The sequence below is a fragment of the Ailuropoda melanoleuca genome, chromosome 8, assembly GCF_002007445.2.
Source record: "Ailuropoda melanoleuca isolate Jingjing chromosome 8, ASM200744v2, whole genome shotgun sequence".
In the NCBI taxonomy this organism is placed as follows: domain Eukaryota; kingdom Metazoa; phylum Chordata; class Mammalia; order Carnivora; family Ursidae; genus Ailuropoda; species Ailuropoda melanoleuca.
Window position 1 is genome coordinate 122,176,668 of NC_048225.1, and position 19,719 is coordinate 122,196,386.

The 19,719-nt window shown below is 44.1% G+C and overlaps 1 protein-coding gene across 1 annotated transcript in view; it reads left to right on the forward strand.

Moving 5' to 3' along the window:
• Positions 1-1,567: 1,567 nt before the first annotated feature.
• Positions 1,568-19,719, forward strand: part of RGS5 (regulator of G protein signaling 5) — a 43,837-nt gene continuing 25,685 nt past the window's right edge. Inside the window, exon 1 of the mRNA XM_002920096.4 lies at positions 1,568-1,701. Coding sequence (XP_002920142.2) covers positions 1,658-1,701 — 44 coding nt within the window. The 5' untranslated portion in view covers positions 1,568-1,657. The remainder of the gene's footprint in view (positions 1,702-19,719) is intronic.

Consider the following 19,719-nt stretch of genomic DNA (forward strand, 5'->3'; position numbering starts at 1 on the left):
TTCCACTTTATTCTCTCCTCAAGGATCCTTAAATATCAAAATGTAATTTAGGCTCTTGCCCCACGGAGTCTCCTCGACTAGTTTTATATTCCCAATCTGAGACTCAGCGGCCAACAACAGTGCTCGTATCTCTGAACTTTGAGTGGCCATCACTTGGATGGGCTCATTGGCTGGGGTTTATGAAGCCAGCAAACGGCAGAACTTGGACAGTTGCATTGAGCTCAACACTATTTGTAAATGTCGACGTGCTGACTTTGTGCTGAGTGCTAGGGTTGCAAAGGTGACTAGGACGCGGTTCCTTGTGAATAAAATATATGGTGGAGAGCTGTGGTCTTCAAACCTTTTTGATTATAAATTGTAGTAAGAAATACAGTTTACCTAATGACCTTGTTCACACACCCATATTGGCCATGAAAGCAAAAATTTCAGAAAACAATATTTAACTTTCTTCATGCAACGCACTTGCATGTGTGTCTATTATCATCTTTTAATTTAATTTAAAACATCAGATCATAATACAGTATATTGACTTTACAAGCCAGTAACGGGCCCTGATTAACAATTTTAAAACAAATAATTTCAGACAATGGGGAACATTATGAAATCATCTTTAATTCTAAATTTAGAGCTTTTCTTACAGATGATGTGGTTGCTGTTTATTTTTAGCTTGGACTCATGCCAACCTCTCAGGCATCTGTATTTACATATTAATATATTAACCCCTTGGGACCTGATGGGATGAACCGCAAATAAGGTCACCTTTGGTGGGAATAATCCTGGAGTGATGGGAGACAAGAAAAGGTTGAAGAGCCAGGCAAGATAAGCCTGGCCAAGGATGGGTGACAGAGGCAGGATCCAAGGAATTAGCTGATGTCATTATCAAAGTAGAGAATAATCACAAGACCGATTGCAGAATTAGGGGAACTTGGGGGCAATATCTAGGGGATAGAATGCTGTAGGGTATTTTGTCTCTTCTATCACTAAGCTCAGGGCTTATTTCTTCCCCCAAATCTTCTCTGGTGGCCCTTGAAAGCTCACACATCTTGAGTCTGCCTCCACCGCTCACCTACACTTTACTATATTATGTTTTGGGGTCTTGAAAGCAGGCTGTACCTTCCTTTGAGTTCCTATCATCCGCCGAGTGCCTGGCAGCCTGGCACTCAGGCTGTACAGATACTCAGTACACATGCCCTGGCCTTTTTCTAAACCTCACCTCCTCCACTGTGACACTGAGTTGGGCTAACTGATCTCTGGGGCTCTTGCCGTCCTAACGGGCTATGATTTTGACAGATCTGGGGCAGCCTGAGGCACTCTGCTCTGTGGCTGGCTCACGTTTACACATTAAAACATGAATGACCTGTGCAGGATGGAGGGCCCTGCCCTGCCCCAGCAGAATGAGCACCCTCCCTGGAGCAGCCAGAAGCCCAGTGCTGCAGAGACAGGATTCCAGCCTCCAGCTCCCACAGCCTCTGCTGTGTCCCAGCCAGTGATTTCCCCTAAGGTCTGGATTGGTCGAGGGAGCAGGGGAGGGCTGGCAAAGAGCCTCTATATATTCCTTGGAGGGAGAGGCAGTCCCAGACAATTGTGAAGTTTTCAAAGTCTCTCTCTGCTGTTCCGAATTTGGGCTCAAAACTGAGGAGCTAAGCCACTTGCCAAAATGTGCAAAGGACTTGCGGCTTTGCCCCATTCATGCCTGGAAAGGTGAGAACCAAGTTATTTTGGCTTAAGAGATGGAGATACGCAGAATCTTTGCTCAGGGGGAGGATATCCAGGGGCGATAGAGAGCCGCTTGTTGTTTGTGCTGAGACAGGCGTGTTAGTGTAGACTGGGGCTGGTCTCCTCTCTGCCAACAGCGCTGACGCTCGCTCGTAGGACCTGAGCCCTAGGAGACAGACCCCACAGGGGCTATCTGATGCACCATTTCGTATCTGGAACTTCATTTCCTCCGAGGAGATGCCTAGGCCATGGGCGCTTGGTCAGAGTCAAAAGTACCAGGTTAGGGGAACGAATTCCAACCTCAAACTGCCTGCCTTTGAATCCTGGTTCTGCTACTTACTACTTTGTGAGGTTGGGCAATTTATCTACTCTCTCTGTATTTTTGTTTCCTTCTCTGTGAAACGGAGATGCCAAGAGCACCTGTCTCAGGGGCTGGTTATTAGGACTGAATGAATTACTGGATATTAAACACCCAGCACCCTGTCTGGCACACACTAGAGCTGTGTAAATAGTTAGCCTTTACTACTTGATGCATGTGGACTGAGAGAGGGAGGCAGGTTTGCAGTGAGTAAGAGGGGATTTCTTATTGTTCTTTGTATCTTGACCCCATTAGATAAAAGTAGCTGGATTGCTGGAGAGAAGAAAGCCACTGGGACACGGAGGTTATTTATTGGCTGTTATTCTCTTTTTAGATACATGGGAAAACACCTTTGAGGTTCTCAGGTTATCCTTAACCTGGACGATATTCTAGAGGGAATCTTAAGCATCGAGGCTAAGAGCCCGACAATCCTACCTGGTGCAACAGTGGGGATGTTTAGCCTCCTCTTACTTCTTAAGAATGAATTTGATTACATTTGGTTTGAGTGTTCATTATTTAAAGGAAATAAAGGTGAACCTTGTGCAACCCGACTCCATCCCTAAAGGCACCGGCAGTGTTTGCCTAAGAAGGTTGTGCTCAACGGGCTATTCAGGATTTCTCCTGTCTCTTCCAGGCTCAGGTCTGACTCCTATTACAGTTCTACACCTGATTCACAATCAACCTTAATATTGAATCACTTTTTGAATCTTTCAGTGCAATAGTGAAATCTTACACTCCACGAGATAACTAATGTTCATGTGGAGTCCTTCAGGGTGGCCAAGGAGCAAGCATTTTTGCCTAGAATGCCTGAACCTTTTAATGTACTGGCAGGTGGTAGATTCTTGCAATTTTTGTTTCCTATTAATTTTTTCTTGTGTTCTGTTTCCATTGCAAATAGAATCCTATTTCCAATTACAATGCTGTCTGAGAGGAGTGTTTTGGAGAAATGGGATTGTGGAACTGTTGGCACGTATTTATGGACAAATCTGAGACTATCTATCCTGAGGGAAGCATGATGCTTGAATGAATGCATCTAAACCCACCATCCCTGCTCTCCTCTCTATCTCTCCTTTCCCTCATCCCCAAAGACCCTCTTCCTCACTTCTCTCCACATTACAAGAGGAACGTGGATGGGCCTCAATGCTTAGATAAAGATGTTTGAAGACTCATACAGACTAAATTAGGACAACATAGACGCTTACAAAACTAACCTGTTTATAATGGAAAGCTCTATGCACCTTTCAGTTGCATTGGAAATAAAATTCAGTTTATAAAAACCAGATTAACATGTTGTGATTGATCATAGTGGAAAGAGGACTGGCAAAGGAGTAAGAAGCAGATTCAATTTTGTCATTATCTAAATTTGCATCCGTGAGCAAGTTCTTTCACTTCCCCAGGATTCTATGTGCTCATTTAATCAATGAGAGTTGGATTGACTGTCCTCTCACCTTCTTTTCCATGCTGCCATAGTTTAAATTTGTTTAAAACACAGTTTAATTCAGTAGCTAGCAAGAGCTGCAATTAAAGGGAATTTTATCCTAATGAATTTCTCTCTAAAAGTTTGGGAGCAGAAAAGAGTCAATTAATGAAAACTCATCCAGAGCCCTACCCTGTGCTGAGATCATGGCGGGGGCAGAAGCAACCTACGCAGGGATTCTAATTCTGATTTACAAGAAAGCTAAATTTACTCCACGTGCCAGGAGATTTAACCCTAGAAAATATTCCTTGTTCAATGTGTAGGGAAGCATTAAGCTAGAGCCAGCTTTGACATAATCCTAGAAACTGTTCTTTCTTTCTCTAGATCTTTAAGACTCTTGCTTATTAAAACCCAAAGTTGACCTCGCATGTTTTTATATATTCAGGGTGACCAGTAATCCAAACATATGAGCAACAAACGGCTACCACCCCAAATTTCTGCCTTGTGGCTTATTGAAACCAGTACTCTGTGGGTGGTAATATTACAGTCAGTGGAAAATGAGGAAGTTGAGTCAGTTCAAGTTCCTACTTTTCACCCACGGTTTTCAACTTCGGATTTTAATTCAAATTCTTTTTGAATTCTTTTGAAGATGCATTTTATTTCTAGAGTCTCTTGAATGTCTCTGAACACGCTTAAGCTTTAAAGTAAACATCGCTCTTCAGAAAAAGACAAAATATTCTAAAATAAAAGTGTTATGATGATGGTTCTCAAAAATGTTGCTAGCATAAGAGAAGGCGGTCGGTGTGGTTATTATAATTGTTCTCCTTCAGTGCTGACTAGTCCTGTCGCCAAGTTCACAGTCTCTACTAACCTAAAAAGGAGAGTAAGCCAGTAATGAAAACTTAGCTTCTGACAGAGCGTTTTCCCTGGGATAGTAATGAAGTGTCACAGACCCTGTACCTCTGTCTGGGTCTGTCGTAGCTCTGATTTCTGTTCAGGATTATAAGGGCTGCTGGTGGCGAACTGTTTTCAAGCCACAGTTCACCTGGGAGATTCCGGTCATCTCCAGTTTGTGGCAATGCTGGGAATTTTAAGAGCTGTAGAACGTTAACGAGGAAGGGGACATTTTGGTTCTTTTGACTTGTTATTGTTTTTACTGGACGTCCCATTCTTTTCTCCTCTTCTGATTTATATATGGGTGTAAGTGTGGATAATGTAGAGTTGAAAGTCACCTGATAAGCAGGGCCACAATCAATTAATTGTTTAAGGTCATTAAGCCCCATGGAAGCACCTTGCTGGGTGGGCCAAGGCTCCTGGGGCTGCAGGATTAAGTAAATACTGCCTTTTCAAAGGTGTGAACGCATCCTTGGGCCAACTGTGGAGAAAAATGTGGCAAGGGACTCACACAAGTCATAGCTCAGTCAGAATAGGTAAAAAAAAAAGATCATCAAGGAAGCCTACAGACAGGGTGGGAGTGCCTGCAGCTGGCTCTAGGATCTTGCTCTCTGGGAATAAGTAAGAATATGAAGTTTGCGGCATCTCACAGTCTTCCGAGATAATCACCAATACTTAAGTGAAACTTTGTAATGTTAAGAAAGTAAACGAACTATTCAATAAAATTGAGGTTGGCGAGTCACTCAGAAAGACTTTGCTTTCTTTCTTATTGATGACACAATATTGATCATTTCTCTGGATTGCCTTTCAAACCTCCAGAGTTGCCGTAGGCATAAGGATGAAAGACCTGGAACCCTGCTCTCAAGGAAATTGTAGGCAGCCGTGTTGGGGAGAGAGCTAACAAGAAATGAGTCCCTGGTTGAGATCCACTGTGAAGGAATAAATGAAGGAGTGCAAAGAGGCACAAGAGTGGGAGCAGTTGGGGGTGGGGGGGCTCAGAGAGCTTTTGGTGGTAAGGGAAACTTTGTGAGAAGTTACAAGAAGTGATACTTAACCCAGGCTCATGAATGAAGCCTCAGGAAGCGGAGTAAGCCAGGTCTAGCGGAGAAGAGCTGCGAGAAAGAAGGCCTTCCAAGGCCAACTCCCCACCCTGCCAAGTGAGTCAAGGAAGGGAGAGGGCCCAGCGAGCTTGGCGGCTGTTAGGACATCTTTGCCCTATCGGAATCATCTCTCTGAGGCAAGCAAGGAAGGCATTTTGGATTTCTAATCAGTTCACCTCCTGTGCACACATCCTGTAGATTGTTTCCCTGGGACTTGTCGAATTCCTGTCCACTCCTGTCTGTGGAGATCAGAGAGATTTCCTCAGGGGATAGATATTCTACCCACCCCACCCCACCCCCCGCCTAAATAATTTATTTACTAAATAGACAAACTGTACTTGGCACATAGCAGGCACTTAATAAATATTTTGTCAGGAGAATGCACGAATAAATTTACAACGAGTGGAGAAGACAGCGTTGCTCCCAGGTCGGCCTGGTGCTTCACCGCCTTGCGAAGGGACAGGAAGAACATCAGCAGCCTATTAGGGGCTGCAGTGGGGAGAGAATGTCTGCAGCAAAACAAAGAGGGGGAGTGGGAGTCCCCTTGGAGAGGGAGGAAGGTGGAGGGGAGCCTCCGGCATTTCTGCAACTTCCTTAGGAAAATCTGGTCGAAGAGGTGAGTCTTTTTGTTTCCAGGAGGGGAGGCCTGGAGCTGGGGGAGGGGAAGCTCCTGAAACTGTCACCCCTTCAGCTCCATCTCCTGCGGTTACTGCCCTAGCTTTTCCGATGGACTTCATCCCCTGCTCTAAAGACGCTCTTCTTCCTCGTCTGTCATTCAGTCTGGGCCGTGTTGAAACGCCAGATCGCAGTTCAAAATACTTCTCGATCCCGGAATCTTAAGTTTGGGAAGATCCTTGAAAGGTTATCTAATTTTTCCTTCTTTAGCAAAAACTAGCCACTGCTAGGGGATAGCTAGTATCTAGGGACCGGGTTAATGTTTCTGTGGCTCATGGTCATGGCTTTTGTCTGTCCTGCGGGCCAGAAAGCAAAGGAACTAAACTTTAATTAGTTCAATCGGGATCAATCCTTGGTAACAGGAACCAGACTATGGCTGGAGGCCAGAAGATAGCAGGTTCCTATCTCCTTCTTCCTTTAAAGCCCCAATCAGTTCCCAGATAACATTGAGCCTGCACCATATTTTAAAGGCTGAGTCACCCAGAGGAGAAAGACAGTGAAAGCCTCTTTTTTGACTGCCTGAGGAAGTAACTCCAAAAACTATTTTAGGAATACTAAAGAAAACCCTGATAAGGAAGGGGGCAAGGTCACAGTCTATCCCCTGCCTTAACATCAGCGAGGAGGCAGAGCAGAAAGAACATGGCGCTTGTAACTCTGCCTCTGTTACTTCTGGCTGTGTGACCTGGAGAAAGCCGCTAAACCTCTCTGAGCTTCATTACCTCATCTGTAAATGAGGATATTTTTCTTGTTGGAGAGAGACGCTGTAACCCCTATTAAAGAATTAATTTCCTTCCATGCTTCTTTACCTCTTCGTGGGTAGTTAGGAAATCATTTAAATCTCAGTTGTGTGCCAAGGCCTTTGTTAAAACTTATTTTCATCCTTCCTCATCATAAACTTCTCTTTTTAAATAATAAAGGTGGATGTGTCAGGTAGTACAGTATTTTTACTGTTTCATCCATTAAAATATATCCTTTAAAATACATCCTTTAAAAATATATCAACTTTTTCCAAAACGTTAAAAGACATTAATGTTTTTCAAAACATTAAAAGACATTAAAAACCATGATCATACTTAAAAATGAATAATTCTTTAATATTAGGAAATATCGGGCAAGGGTCCAAATATCCTCAATGTCTTTTTGCAGTTGGGTAGTTTGAATCAGTATCAAACCAAGGTCCCACTTTTTTATTGTTACTACTGAATTTTATTATTATTAAATAGATCAGCACTACCCACCGATCGAGTGCTCTTTCTACAATTAACTGGGCTCCGGTGTGTAAAAGCACTTCTTACAGATGGACTGAAGGACGCCTAGAGACTGCTTTTATCTGGTGGGGAGACATTAGCAATCTTATTATGGAGCGATTGACAGAGCAGGTGTGGTGAGTAGGGGTGTACTGTTCATAAACAACGCTGAGCTGGGGGGTTTGTCTCCAGGGCTGTTTCTCCCACTCTCCCTGTCCCTTCGGTGCTCGCAGAGAGCCTCACACAGAGCCTGCCGGGCTTCTCTACATCCGGATCTTGTTGACTCCACGCCTACTTTAGGCAGCACCCCGTGCCAAGAGCTGGAGGCCTGCTGGGGTGCAGAGACTTCTGCTCTTTTGCTTCTCGTGGTGAGGGAACTGAGCCCTCTTCCCTGACATGGTGCTGAACTAGCTCCCATTCACCTGCTCCCCATCCCCCACTCCGACCCCGGGGCTGTAGGATATTCCCAAATCTCCACCCCAGAGCGGATAATACAGAAACCCCAGGCTCACGAGTTGGGATTGGTTGAGAGACCCTTACATCTCTCCTTAGTCAATTTCTCTTTTTCTTGCAATTATTTGCAGAACACAGGATTTTTATTTTTTAGAGAGAGAGCGCGCACACACATGCACGGGTGGAGTGGGGAAGGGGCAGAGAGAGAGAGAGAGAGAGAATCTTAGGAACCCAATGCAGGGCTTGATCTCATGACCCTGAGATCATAACCTGAGCTGAAATCAAGAGTAGGACGCTGAACTCACTGAGCCACCCAGGCGCCCCTGTAAAGCACGTGGCTATAACATGTGGAAAGGGTCCTGCGTGGGGAGTACTGGTGTCCTGAGCTGTACCTTGGCCTCTGCTAAGCTGTACCAGGCCTCAGGGTGAGTCCTGAGTCAGGTGCCTCTCCTGGCCTCATCACCATACTTGTGATGGTGATGAGTCAGTTCTATGATCCTCTTTCCTCCTTCCAGCTTCACTACTTTATTGTCCTTAATTTGAACACCATATATATTTGAGGAAAGATTGTACTTTTATTCTAATTTTGCATCTCATCCCAATCCTGCAGGAAGGCCAGGGAAGTAACTTCTGGATGTAGCTTGAAAGCAGCAATCACCTAAAAATGTGCAATTTTCTTCCAGCCACTTTGGATCTCAAAGGACTAAATTAAGAACCCATATTTCTTAAAAAATACTTGTGACACATTCAGAATAAACTTTCAGTTTGTGAAAAATATATATTTATGGGCCATGGAATGTGACTCTCTTATTTTGGTGAATTCCATCAAAGGAAAAGATGGTTTCAGCTTCTTGTAAAATTTGAGGGTAATTTAGGTTCAAAGATCACGGATTCTAACAGCCTGTGATTTTTGTACTTTGTTTACAGTTAATCTCAAGAGTGTGAGCTCCTGGAGGGCAGGTGGGAAATGTGATGTGAGGACAGAGACATGCCTGGCCTTGGGGGTGGGCTTCCATTGACTGCTTTCACACTAGGTCACGTTTTCCTCCAGTCAATGGAAAGAGTGGCCCACCCATGCCCTTCCCAATGTTGCCCAGAACGAGACTCATCCTTTGCCATAACAGTGAAAGAGTTTTCATCCTTGAGGCTGGAATGAGAAGGGTGAATCCGGATTTCTCGGCCTTTATAGATTTAAGCAATCTTCGTCTACCAGCTGAGTAGATCCTGGAGTCCCAGCAATTCTCGAAGCGAGGTGAGGACTGCTTTGGGGACTGCGTGAATCCATGCCAGGCGTATAGCCCACAGTGACTGCAATTTCTAACTATGCGAGGGCATGGAGCTTGCCTCTACCCAGGCATTAGAAACTGGGTCTTTCCTGGGGCACCTGGGTGGCTCAGTTGGTAAGCATCTGCCTTCAGCTCAGGGCGTGATCCTGGCATTCTGGGATCAAGCCCCACATCAGGCTTCTCTGCTAGGAGCCTGCTTCTTCCTCTCCCACTCCCCCTGCTTGTGTTCCCTCTCTCGCTGGCTGTCTCTCTCTGTCAAATAAGTAAATAAAATCTTAAAAAAAAAAAAAAAAAAGAAAAGAAACTGGGTCTTTCCTGGAAAATCTGAAGGGCAGCCAACTAATCATAGGATGCGTGTGTCATCAACACAGCTCACGCACATGTGACTGGGTCTATCCACTCTGACCAGAGTGCTCCTGCAAAGTTCAGACAGGACATTTCTTTGCAAAGCACTCTATCCCGTTGCCATGTCCAGATACAATAACTTGGCCTGACACTGTTTCTCCTTCAAAGAGGACACGGGGCAGGGTGGAAAGGATTCGCCCAGGCAGTCTTTGAATGCTTTGGGCAGTAGGTCTCCAATCTTCACATGGGCTCCAGGAGTAGGAAACGAGGCTAAGGCCACGTGTCTATAGTCTACACCTTCTTCCTTCTCCCCTCTGCTTCCCCAGACACTTCTCAAGCAACACCCAGCCCAGAATCTCAGATCCTCACAACTCTACGGTCCAGAAAGATGTTGGAACTATCCTCTTTTTTTTTTTTTAAGATTTTATTTATTTATTTGACAGAGAGAGACAGCCAGCGAGAGAGGGAACACAAGCAGGGGGAGTGGGAGAGGAAGAAGCAGGCTCCTAGCAGAGGAGCCTGATGTGGGGCTCGATCCCAGAATGCCAGGATCACGCCCTGAGCTGAAGGCAGACGCTTAACGATTGCACCACCCAGGCGCCCCTGGAGCTATCCTCTTAAAGAGGATAGAGAGGAGGAGATGTGGCATGCAGCAAAATACTCGGAAAACGTCAAGTGCTCTGCTCTGTAAGTGCTCATTATCGGTAGGGAAGCGAGTGGCACTGTTTTGGTCAAGCTACTACTTTTTTGACATTTTCTTGTGCAGAACATCTGTTTCTGGATGAGGCACTTGTCTGTGGGGATTGGGGAAGTTTAGAAAGAATGAAGATGTTTCACTGACAAAGTAGTTTGCTGTGTCCGGCAGTGTATTTGAAGTGATAGTTTGCAAGAGGTCCCTGAGTTCAAGACCGTGGGACAGAATGACCTGGGCACTTGGGGACGAGGTCAGCAGCACAGGTCACACTCCAGATTTTCTCAGGAGAGCCCATTGTCTAAGCACCCTGGTGCGGGTGCTTTCTGAATGACCAGCTTCCAGAATCTTAGACTCTGTTTCTGAAACCCCCAGATCTAAAAACATGTGTGTCACTTGAACACGGACACGTGCCCCTGTGTGCTTATGCCTGCCGATGTCATTATTCTGCTCAACAAACCCTTTCAATCATTTGGCAAAGAGGCACGTTAACCAACTGTTTCTGATTATTTGAGGCAATGAATCTGGATCTGTTACATAAATTCACAGTGAGAGGACACATTGCATTCTGGGAACCATAGTTTTATTAAGCGATGCAGCACATGTTACTTACCACTGAGAAAGGTCCCAGTAAATTTTACTTTGCCCCTCTGTCTTTTCTTCCTTCTTCAATACTCTTTATTGCCCACTTTATGTCCTTCCTCTGTAATATATTTAAAAAGTTAAATAAGGTAGGGGCCGTGTACAACTAGAAACTTTCAGTCTGTGAAGTCCCTCTTAATAATTTAAAGCAGAATGACATGGAGATGTTCAAAGGCTATGGGTCACACTAGTGTTCAGAGAAGCTCTCGTGGGAATGCCTCTGACCCCTCCACTTTGGGAACTCAAAATAAACCATAAATTTCTGTCTTCCTCAACTTGAGGACAATGTTCCCACTATTCATTATCTGGCTTCCAAACTGAATTACCAAAAGTCCAGAAATCTTGCCAACAATATTTTGAATAAAACAGGGAATTGAAGGTCAAAGGGAAATAATCTGCTTCTATCCTGTCTTGTCCCCCCATGGCCTCTTTCATCACCCCCAATAACCTACTCTGAGTGATGAATGTGTCAGAGACTGGCCACGAAAGCATGGGAAATATCTCCATTTCCACGGGAACCCTTGGGTAGGCAGTAGCCAATGCCTGGGAAAAACAACACCCTTTTTTTTTCTCCAATTTTTAAATAGCAACACAAAGGCGGTGATATTACAATGTAGCTCTGAGCCACGCCAGGCAGCAACAGATGTCTCCAGATTAGCTTTCTATGTCTCTCCATTGGAATATTCTCCAGCAATGTTCCTTCTCTATGCCCTCAGAATTAGTTGCATTATTCCAACATGGAGGCCTTCTGAAAGGAGCTGATCTTGCATGTTAGTCCAACAGATCCTTGTTGAACATATTCTATTCTGTTCTGTTCCAGTTCATTCCATTCTATTTCATTTTTATTCCATTCTATTCTATTCTATTCTATTCTATTCTATTCTATTCTATTCATCCAATGAACATTTAGTAACCAACCCCTACTGCAAGATGCCATGCTAGAGATAGTAAGGCAAATATGATTAAATGATAATAAGAATAGGTAACACTTATGGAATATTTACTATGATCCAAGTGCTATTCTAAATATTTCAATGCATTAATTTATTTAGCCTCAGGGCATGTGTATGAAGTAGAAAATATATTATTCCCATTTTATATAGAAAAATGGAGGCTCGGGGAGCCCGGTGGCTCAGGAGGCTAAGCATCTGCCTTCAGCTCAGGTCATGATCCCAGGGTCCTGGGATCGAGCCCTGCATTGGGCTCCTTGCAAGGCAGGGAGTCTGCTTCTCCCTCTGCCCTTCCTTGTGCTTGAACTCTCTCTCTCTCTGTCTCAAATAAATAAATAAAATCTTAAAAAAAAAAAAAAGAAAAAGAAAAATGGAGGCTCAGAATTTAAGTGATTCACCCAAAGTCACCCACGTGGTAAGTAAGAGTTGGGGGCACCTGGGTGGCTCAGTCAGTTAAGTATCTTCCTTCAGCTCAGGTCATGATCCCAGGGTCCTGGGATCGAGTCCTGCATCAGGCTCCCCACTCCACAGGGAGCCTGCTTCTCCTTCTGCCTCTGCCTCTCTCCCTCTCTGTCTCTCATGAACAAATAAATAAAATCTTAAAAAAAATAGTTGAAATATAAGCCCAAGCAGTGTGGGCCTGTGCTTTGAGGAGTTAAAGCAACTTTAATGTACTGAGTTAATTTCAAGATGCTCTGGGAGATCAAGGAAGTAAGACACGGTGCTCACCCCCAAGAAGATAGCTATCTCGCCGGAAGTACGTACATCTGGAGCTCTTAGATATACACTCATGAGGGACGAGAGTAATTGAGTGAAAATGTGCTGTCCACGACTTTGCAGAAAATCGTGTTCTATCCCTTGCTCTGTAACTTCTTAGAAATCTTGGGATAAGATCTTGTGAGATCTTCTAAAAAACCTTTTAATTTCTATTAACCTCAGTTTTTCCTCTTTTAAAGTAGGGGAGAGCAAATTAAAAGCCCTCTAAGATCCCTTGAGCTTGACTCTATTTTGTGATTTTATACTAGAGAAGACAGAAAGCAGTCTCGGCTGGAGTAGTTACACAGGTTTCAGGAAAAGAGCAAGATTTGTTCGGGGCCCAGATACAGAACAGCTTTCAATTGCCATGCAGACGGTGGGAGAGGGAGACTGTGTGCTTGGGAGGTAATGGGGAGACCAGCAGGAATAAGATAGACATTTTCCTTCATTGGCACAGGATTTTTATTAAATCATCATCACCATCATCACCATCATCACCATCATCACCATCATCTCTGCTATGTATGGAGGGCGTGGTAAATAGGCCAGGTGTTAATACAAATGCTTCATACATAGTAACTCCTTTTATCATTATAAGAACCTTAGGAGGTAGGTGCCATCATTGTCTCCATTTTACAGATTAGAAAACTGAGGAGAGGTTTAAGTTTTTAAACCTTACAAAAAACCTTTTAAGGTAAGGTTTAAAAACTTGCCAAATGTCACGTATGTAGTAAGATAAATATAGACGGTTTGGCTCCAACATCCATGCCCTTAACCACTATGCTATTCCGTCTCTTGCCTTTTAGCTTTGGTATTAATTCAATTTTATGGGTAAGAGCCCAATACTCCACTTTGTTGTCCCTCTTGGAACAGCCTAGTTGTTTTATAAACTCTTCCACTTATGTAACCTGAGACAGGATTTTGCCACAGTTGGGAGGTGGACATTTTCTTTGCCAAGAGCAGGGAAGAGATTGAACACAACTCAATGTGTCATTTGTCACTGTAATAATGGAACTGAGATCTGGAAAGTGTCATGAGATCATCTGGACAGATCCAGGTGGTTATATGTGACTTAACTTATCCAAAACAGCTGGTCGTTTGTCTTTCCTTGATGGCTTTTTTTCAGCAATGGAAACTTTGCCGCATATAGTTCACTATTCCCATGGTTTCATCACCATATGCTGACTGAGTCCTAAACACTTACTGTTTTAATTTAAGCAATCTTGTATTGGTGTGGGGGCTGCATTTTCACACGTACAGGTGACTGGTTTTGAATAATTTAAAATGAAAGCATCATTATTTATGTTTCTTGTTTGAAGCTTCACCATGCCTTGAAGCCACTGCTCAGCCCTTTGCTTGGGTCTGCAGATCATTTGGGTAAAGCCAGGGGCTCCGGTGCAAAAGGTCAGGTCTCGTGGGCATCTTCTCTCTTTCCCCCTCTGTGGTCCTCCCACCTGCCTGGAGTCCTGCCAAGGCGTGGTGGATGAGGGTGGAGGTTTGATGAGTTGTAGAACACTGAGCCGTCTCAGGAATGCTCTCTTGTCCCGCTCTGTTTTTCTGCTTCTTTCTTTACCACTCATGAAAAACAGTCCTCTTTTTTTGGGGAATAAGCCAGTATATCTCCCTAGTGAGTTTAGGGCCTTGGAAAAACAGAGGCCAGACATGGAATACTACCTTCGATCAATATCTACTTTCAGCCTCACCACACAGCTCCCTCAGAGGTGAGAAAAGTCAAAGGCCTCGTTACCTCACGCATCGTCTCAGAATTGCAATTCAGGGAGTAGAGATTTTTGCAAGAAAGTGGAAAAACTCTATGGAGAGGAAAACATGAATTAATGCCTCAGTAAATCCACATTGTATGCAAACTATTGTTTACATAAACATATTGTTACCTTTAAGAGTTGCCACAAATCACGCTTTCTGCCTATTTGCTATGAGGAGTGACTGATGTAGGACAGACATTAGGATTTGAAGCCGACAGCCAAGAAGGAATTCTTGAGATGTCTTCGGTGCAGAAAGGTGATTTTATTGGAGCACGGAGACAGGAACGATGGGCAGAAAGGGCTTCCCTGGGGTCATGAGGAACGGCCCATGACATACTTTCAAGTCAGGAGGGGATTGGGGATAGCAGAAGCCTCCCAGGTATTTTGGAAGCAAGGTTTCCAGGATCCTGAGGGGGGCTAGCTATTGTTAGGAAAAGGTCATTTATTACTGTTTAGGAAAGACTCAGTCATGAGACTCTCAGATGTATGTCGGTGGGTCATATGCTGGGGGGATGATTGCCAACATGTATCTTGGGGGGTTAGAGATAAAGGAAGTTTCCAAAGGAATTTTCTTATGTTAAAGTAGACTTACAGGGTCCCGGGGGTCAGGCCTCAGATCGCCATTTGCCCTCAGCAAAGTATTACCATCAAGGCAGCTGAGGTCCTAGAGAAATGTCACTCTGCCTATTTCAAGGATTTGTCAAGGGGCTGTAGGTAGTAAGGAAATTTAATAATTTTTCTTTTGCCTTTGTTTTCCACATCATGGCCTCTCGGCCAGGTGGAGAGCTTGCACCTAGACGCAGGGACTGTGTGATTGGAATGAAAGTCCGGAGACCTCACGTCATCTTCCACGCTTGGATACACCAGGGACCTGGGGAGACAGAGTGTTCCTCCCCCAGATGACTGAGGAAGGGGATGCATCATCAAACAGGACTGGGCTCTATCAACCTGCTTTTGACCAATAGGGAGCAAACAGGGCGCCACAAAGATAGACCTTTCCACACCACCTATAGGCAAGCCAGGCCCTCACTTTTGTTTTTGGTCACTGCTAAGACCCTCCTGGCTTTTTACACCTAGCTTTCCTCCTGTCTTCCCCAGAATAGGATCACCAGGATTTGCTTCTGACTTTTCCTCATTCTCTCACTTTGGTATCTTTGTCATATCACGAAGAAAGTAATGTTGAAGGCATTGTCAACTGAGAAAAGAGGCAGAGCTAAAATACAACAAAAGCTTCTATTTGGGGTCTCGGAATTGCAACTCAGAAAATACAGGTTCAGGTAGCAACTCAAATTGCATTGTTTCCATTGCATCCCCTCCCTACCAGAGAACAAAAGTCAGGGGTTTTTAAAGACAAACGGGAATGCTTATACATGGTGTTTACAAAGAATTTCTATTGGTGTTGATGGCAGGAAATAACTCTTGGCTGAACATAATTGGTGGCTAAGGTTATCACTAGGCAAAAGCTCTTACTAGAGCGAGTCACGGGTGTTTAGTCTGAGTCCTTGGCATATTTGCACTTTGGCCCAGTTGAGGGTTTGTGATTTCATCCTATGAGAATGTATATAAGTCCCAATTCTTTAATGGCCTCCTGGTTCCATTTTAAAATCCATGGACATGAGTAACTCCTTTTCATTTCACCTTTCACAGCATGGAGTTCATTCATCCAACCAAAAGAAAGTGATCTTAATGTGATCAAATACTAATATCCCCAAGGTTAAAGGAAATTGCTACAAACCATAATGCTAGGTGGTATAAGATGAAGTTTCATAAGTAGGTAATGAAGGCCATGGTGATGATAGTGATGATGGCGATGGTGTTGATGATGATTATGGTGATGGTGGTGATGATGATGATGATGTTGGTGATAGTGATGATGGTGATGATGGTGATGGTGATAGTGGTGATGTTGATGATGATTATGGTGATAGTGGTGATGATGATGTTGGTGATGGCGATGATGGTGATGATAATGATGGTGATAGCGGTGATGGCGATGATGATGATTACGGTGATGGTGGTGATGGTGGTGATGGTGGTGATGATGATGATGATGCTGGTGATGATAGTGATGGTGATAGTGGTGATGGAGGTAACGATGGTGATGATGTTGACCACCACCACCATATATTGTATGCCACTTATGTTCCAGGCACTGTGCTAATTTTTACATACTTTATCTCACACACTCCTCACAGAAATTCTTTTGCTGAAGGCACTACTGTTATCCTTTTTTAACAAATGATGGAACCAAGGCCAAGGGACATGATATAACTTGTATAAGGTCACACAGATAGTAAGTGGCTGTTGAAAACTAACCTAAGTCAACTATTCATATCCAACTATCCAGTTCTTTTTGGTAGATAAATGTAGCTATTAATGGCTAGGTATAGATGATGGTTGCTTCTCGCTCCACAACTTTGCTACCAGCTTACGAAAGCAAGACCACCATACATACAGTGAAGCCCAATTGGGCTGTACTTATTTAGGCAAGTAAGTATCAACAAGCTGGTGCAAAATGTTTACACAACTTGCCCTCTCACCTCAGTAAAGTCCTCATTCTTTGTGCTCTGACCACAACTTGTAGGAAAGATTCAGTCAGACAGTAATATTCTGAGGTAGGATTCTGATACCCTTGTAGGTGGTATCAGGCAACAAGGACTCTCAGAATCAAGGCTTGAATGTAGGACTATTTTAGGGATCATGCTGCAGGTACTATCTCTAAGGATGAAGAGATAATTACATTTGTGTAACCTTTCAATGAAACGGTGGGGGTTTCCACAGCAAGCCACCGGTCCACATGAATTGAATGCCATTATCGTGACTGGGGAGAACCCATTATCTAATGAACAAACCTACACGCAAAAACTCATTTCTAACATATTCTGCTAACTGGCAAAGCATCTGATGTTGATCCCAATCAATAAGGACGGCCGAGACACCCATAGCAATCACCTCTGGAGCATTGTCTTTCTAAAACCTTGCTGACCACCAGCGCAATGTGAATTCCTTATTAGGGCATGTGGCTGAAGCTAATTCCTACATACACAAGGTCACACTGTAGCGATTATGACCAGCAGACAGTTTTCATTTCATTGTTTTGGTTCCTTGTTTTGTTTTGTGTGTGTGTGTGTTTGTCTCATTCAACTAAAATATAAACTCCATGAGAAGACCTTGTTTCCTGGTTCCACTGTGGATTTCAAAATCTATAATAGTGTAGGGCACATGACAAGCATTTAATAATTTGTTGAATAAATAAGTGAGCAAAAGGAGAACACTACGGAGGCCAGCGTTTTCTATCTCTACTATGATCTTATGAAGTAAAGTCAGGTTATTTAAATAAGTGCCCTGGTGGACTCCCTAGTCTTGCCTGTGGGTTACCTTGAGGGACCTGAAGATAACAAGTTAATCTGGGGTAGTCAAGGTAGGAGCTTGAACGTAAGCAGTGAGTGAATTGTCTGTAGTTCATCTTGAAGTACGTTTATTCAGGAAAATGGCAGATGCCAAACTGATACATTCTCTCTCTACCATAATGACCCGGCACAGCTTTCTCCCTACACTTGAGAATTGATCTTGATTTTAAGAGGCCATGTTGCGAGGATCCTGGGAAGTTGAGAATTTTAGTTCCTGAACGGACCTGATTGTCCATTGATATTTCTTTATATTCTGCTAAGAGTTCTCAAGGTCACTTACTAACCCCTGCCTCTCAAAGAGCCATCGATGACTAACAAACTCCATTCAACTCCAGCTCTAAGAGCCTCCCACAAGAAGGCTTTTCCAGTCTTCCACCAAATGAATCTTTCCAGATGGGTCCTGTCCGGTGAACACACACCCTCTGGGCTTCCTTTTCTCCATCAGTCTCAGCTTGGCTTCTGTCTACAGGGTTCACATCTCGACCTGGGGAACTCAAGAGGAGCTAATTTTTTCCATTGTGTCTCAGATCAGCTAACTCTGGTGGATGCAGTTCTCTCCAGCTGCGGAGACCGTTGCTAACAAGTGTTGTCGAAACTGTTGTTTATTTTTCTGGGTATTTATTACCCTTTTAGGAGCCAAGAAAGGGCATGTCCTTTTTAGTCCTGTGGCGTTTCTTCAGAAGGCAGCAGCCTGGAACACACAGGTCTGCTCTCTAGGTTCATTCTCCGCTGACACACACACTTCCCCATGACCAGCAGGGGGCATCGGCGACACAGATTTAAGCTGAATTGACTTTAAACTGGATTGTCCTTGAGAAGCCATGGGTTGGGACACCTCCTCTGGAAATGTGAAAGCCCGGCTCTATACGTCCCAAATGTCCTCCATCTTGTCTTTCCTCTTGACTGTTCCCAAGAGATGTCTGGGCTCTAGAATGAAACCTGCCTGTGATGACCGACAGTCTTCCAACCACAGGATGGGTCTACGCCTCCGGGCTGCTTTTGTTTATTTTAAGTCCTGATAAATTGTGGTCTCACGGTAGATTCTGATCAGACTGCTGGTGGTTGTCATTGCCCTCCCCGCCCCTTCTCATCAGCGTATCACCCGGGCTCCGGCGTGAGGAACTGAATGAGGAGCCTTACTTGCCTTTCCACCTCTTGAACGGATCGCCCTTGAATTCAGTCACTTCAAAGTCCTTGCAGTCCTTCAGTGGCTTTTTACCTCTCCCACCCAGAGCACCAAATTAAGAACAGCCCAGGGCTCCATGACTTCTTCTGTGCCACAACCCAGGATTTCACTTAACCCAAAATGTAGTTTTACTCTTAGCTGGAAATTCAATTCACTCATTCAGTGTTTGATTCGCCAAATTACATACCAGATTTTTGGGGGGGCACCTCATGAATGCCAGGCCCTGAGCTATGTGCTGAGACTGGAATTGTGAACAAAACAGATACTGTTGGAGACCCGCCACTCTAATGGGAGAGAGAGACAAGACCCAAATACATACACAGAGATATCTGTGCAAGTTGATAAGGACCATGAAGGAAAAACACAGAAGGCTCTGGGAGTATAATAGGGGCAGCCTTTGGAGCTGTGTCTGCCGTTGCACTGCTTGCATATTATCACATCGGCGCACAGCTCATGCTCCTTGAGGTGAGGGCCCGTAGCCTTTCATTGGAATAGCCCATACACTGTGGTCAATGACTAGAAAAATACCTAGCACGTAGTTTGCACGTACGCGTCCTACATTCCACTGTTCCAAATGTTTCCGAGGCAAGGAACCATCTCTGTAACCTAGCACAGGGCTTTCAATATAGTCGACTCTCCTATATTCTACTTGAATGGAATTGCTTTTTTAAAAATTCAGCTATATTTCTGTTTCGACTGATTGCTTGTACTGTTTTTTCATACTCGGGGACCTTAAGGTAATAACTTGGACTCAAATAACTGTGACTCAATTCACTCATTAGAAGGAAGGACCCAGGTGCCCCAGAGCCTTTTGAAATTTGATTTCCTGG